The sequence below is a fragment of the Triticum aestivum genome, chromosome 3D, assembly GCF_018294505.1.
Source record: "Triticum aestivum cultivar Chinese Spring chromosome 3D, IWGSC CS RefSeq v2.1, whole genome shotgun sequence".
In the NCBI taxonomy this organism is placed as follows: Eukaryota; Viridiplantae; Streptophyta; class Magnoliopsida; order Poales; family Poaceae; genus Triticum; species Triticum aestivum.
Window position 1 is genome coordinate 366,050,397 of NC_057802.1, and position 2,035 is coordinate 366,052,431.

Here is a 2,035-nt window from a genome sequence, read left to right on the forward strand (position 1 = left end):
CGTTACGTCTGATGGCGGCGGCTCGACCCGCCGCTACCCGCGAACACGTGATGACACCACGTCCGTTTCCTCCGTAGCCCCCTCACCCGACGGGGCGAGACAGAGAGAGAGAGAAGGGGAGGAAGGCGACCGCCGCCCGCTCGCGCCACACCGATCAGGCGCGCGACACACCAAAGGCGAGGGAGGCCCAGACGTCCAACGCACACGCAATTCTGGAAGGAGCCCCGCAGACGAAATCCCAAGGCAGGGGTAGAAACTGGCCTTTCCCGGTTTTAAAAATCCCACCTTTCTTTCTCCCTAGTCCTCATCCCCCCGTCTCGTCTTTCTCGCTTCCTTCCGCCCCCTTCTTTCCCTCCCTCCTCTCCTCCCCGACGCGCTACCCGACTGCCCCTCCCTCCTATGGTCTCCATGGCCGCCGCAGCAGACGACGACCACGACCGCCGCCGCGTCGCCAACCTCTCGCCGTCTCCCTCGGACGCCCCTGTTCCCGCGCAGCCGCACCGCAGGCGGCTCCACAGCTTCTCCTTCCCCACGCTCAGCTGGGGCACGCACCGCCTCCTCCGATGCTCCAAGGACCCCGCCTCGGCGCCTCCGCCTCCGCCTCCGCACACCCCGTCCCCGGACAAGGAGAAGGCCCGTCGCTCCACGGATGGCGGTGCCGGAGGCGGTTTGCCCCAGCGCCCCCCTCAGCGGCCCTGGAACCTCCGCACCCGCCGCTCCGCCACTGCCGCACCCGGTGCGGTCGGGCCGGAGGCCGCAGCCGATGCTGCGGCGGAGCACGCGCCGGCGCGGCCTGCGCAGACCAAGAAGCGGGGGTTTTCCATCGTGCTGTCCAAGGAGGAGATCGCCCAGGACTTTGCCTTCTTCCGCGGTACGCGACCCCCGCGCCGGCCCAAGAAGCGCTCTCGCCCGGTGCAGCGCCAGCTCGACGTAAGGATCGGACCTGCGTTTGTAATTCTCAAGTTTTCGGTGTTTGAATTTGGCGTCTTATTCGAGTTTTTGTTGTTGTTATTGTTGGAATTGCAGTCGCTGTGCCCTGGATTGTCCCTAGTGGATTTGACGCCGGACTCGTACAAGATCGAGTGAGGTAAGGAACAAGGGATCGTTTGACTTCTTGTCGCAATTCGGTTCTTTTCTTTGATTTGGCTCTGAAGATGCGCTTGTCTTCTTGCAGAGGTGAATGCTGATATGGTGGAGATTCAAATGGGAAGGGATTCAGATGTGGTCATCTCTTTTGTTCTCCGATGTTCTGATCGCGTTTCTTTCTTATGTGAATGGCTAAAAATCTCTGCTTCATAACTCAGAACTGTGTTATGGTGGAACATTTTAGATGAAGTTCAGTGTAGTATCTCTTTAGATGATGTGTTGCCATGGAGTTGGTGAGTAGTTTAAAGTTAAGGAATTTGGTTATTGGGCTTGTAGGATTGCTAATTGTATCAAGGTTATGATCCTTAGTGGGGTGTACTTGTCCTGTTATGTATACATGGGTAATGATCTATGAAGGTCTTTTTATATGAAATTGCAGGAAACAGTTCAATTTTGCTTCATTGTAGCGGTGAGGTGTTTTAAGTGTTCTTGTGCATTGATCGCATTCGTTTTCTTCTGTGATTGGTAAAAACGCCATTTTCATAATTCATAAGTGGTGTTATTGTGGATGTTTTAGATAAGGTACAGTGTACTATCTCTTCTGTTGATATGTTGGGATGTACTAGTTTCTGAGTAGGTAAAGTAAAGGAATTTGGCTGTTGGACCTGTTACATTGCTAAAATTGTATGAAGGTTATGAACTTATGATCCTTAGGTGGGGTGTAATTGTCCTGTTATGTACACATGGGCATTAATCCGTGAAGGTTTCTTATATGAAATTGTACGAGAACAGTTTGATTCTGCTTCTTATTGTAGCTCTGACGTGTCTAAGTACTCTTGTGCAAGTCGCCAAGTCTCGGCTTAGCAAACATAAAACAATAGTTGCACTGTATATTTGCATAACATGGAAAGAAGATGCTTTGACTGTACTCTGATACGTTACACATGTT

General features: G+C 52.9%; 1 protein-coding gene across 1 annotated transcript; it reads left to right on the forward strand.

Annotated features, from left to right (window-relative positions):
- The first annotated feature begins 281 nt into the window (after window positions 1-281).
- On the forward strand, window positions 282-1,591 carry LOC123078940 (formin-like protein 15). Its single transcript, XM_044501596.1, has 3 exons — window positions 282-930; window positions 1,027-1,087; window positions 1,175-1,591. Exons 1-2 carry the CDS (start codon window positions 400-402, stop codon window positions 1,084-1,086), a joined length of 591 nt encoding a protein of 196 aa, XP_044357531.1. The 5' UTR covers window positions 282-399; the 3' UTR covers window position 1,087; window positions 1,175-1,591.
- Window positions 1,592-2,035: the final 444 nt, after the last annotated feature.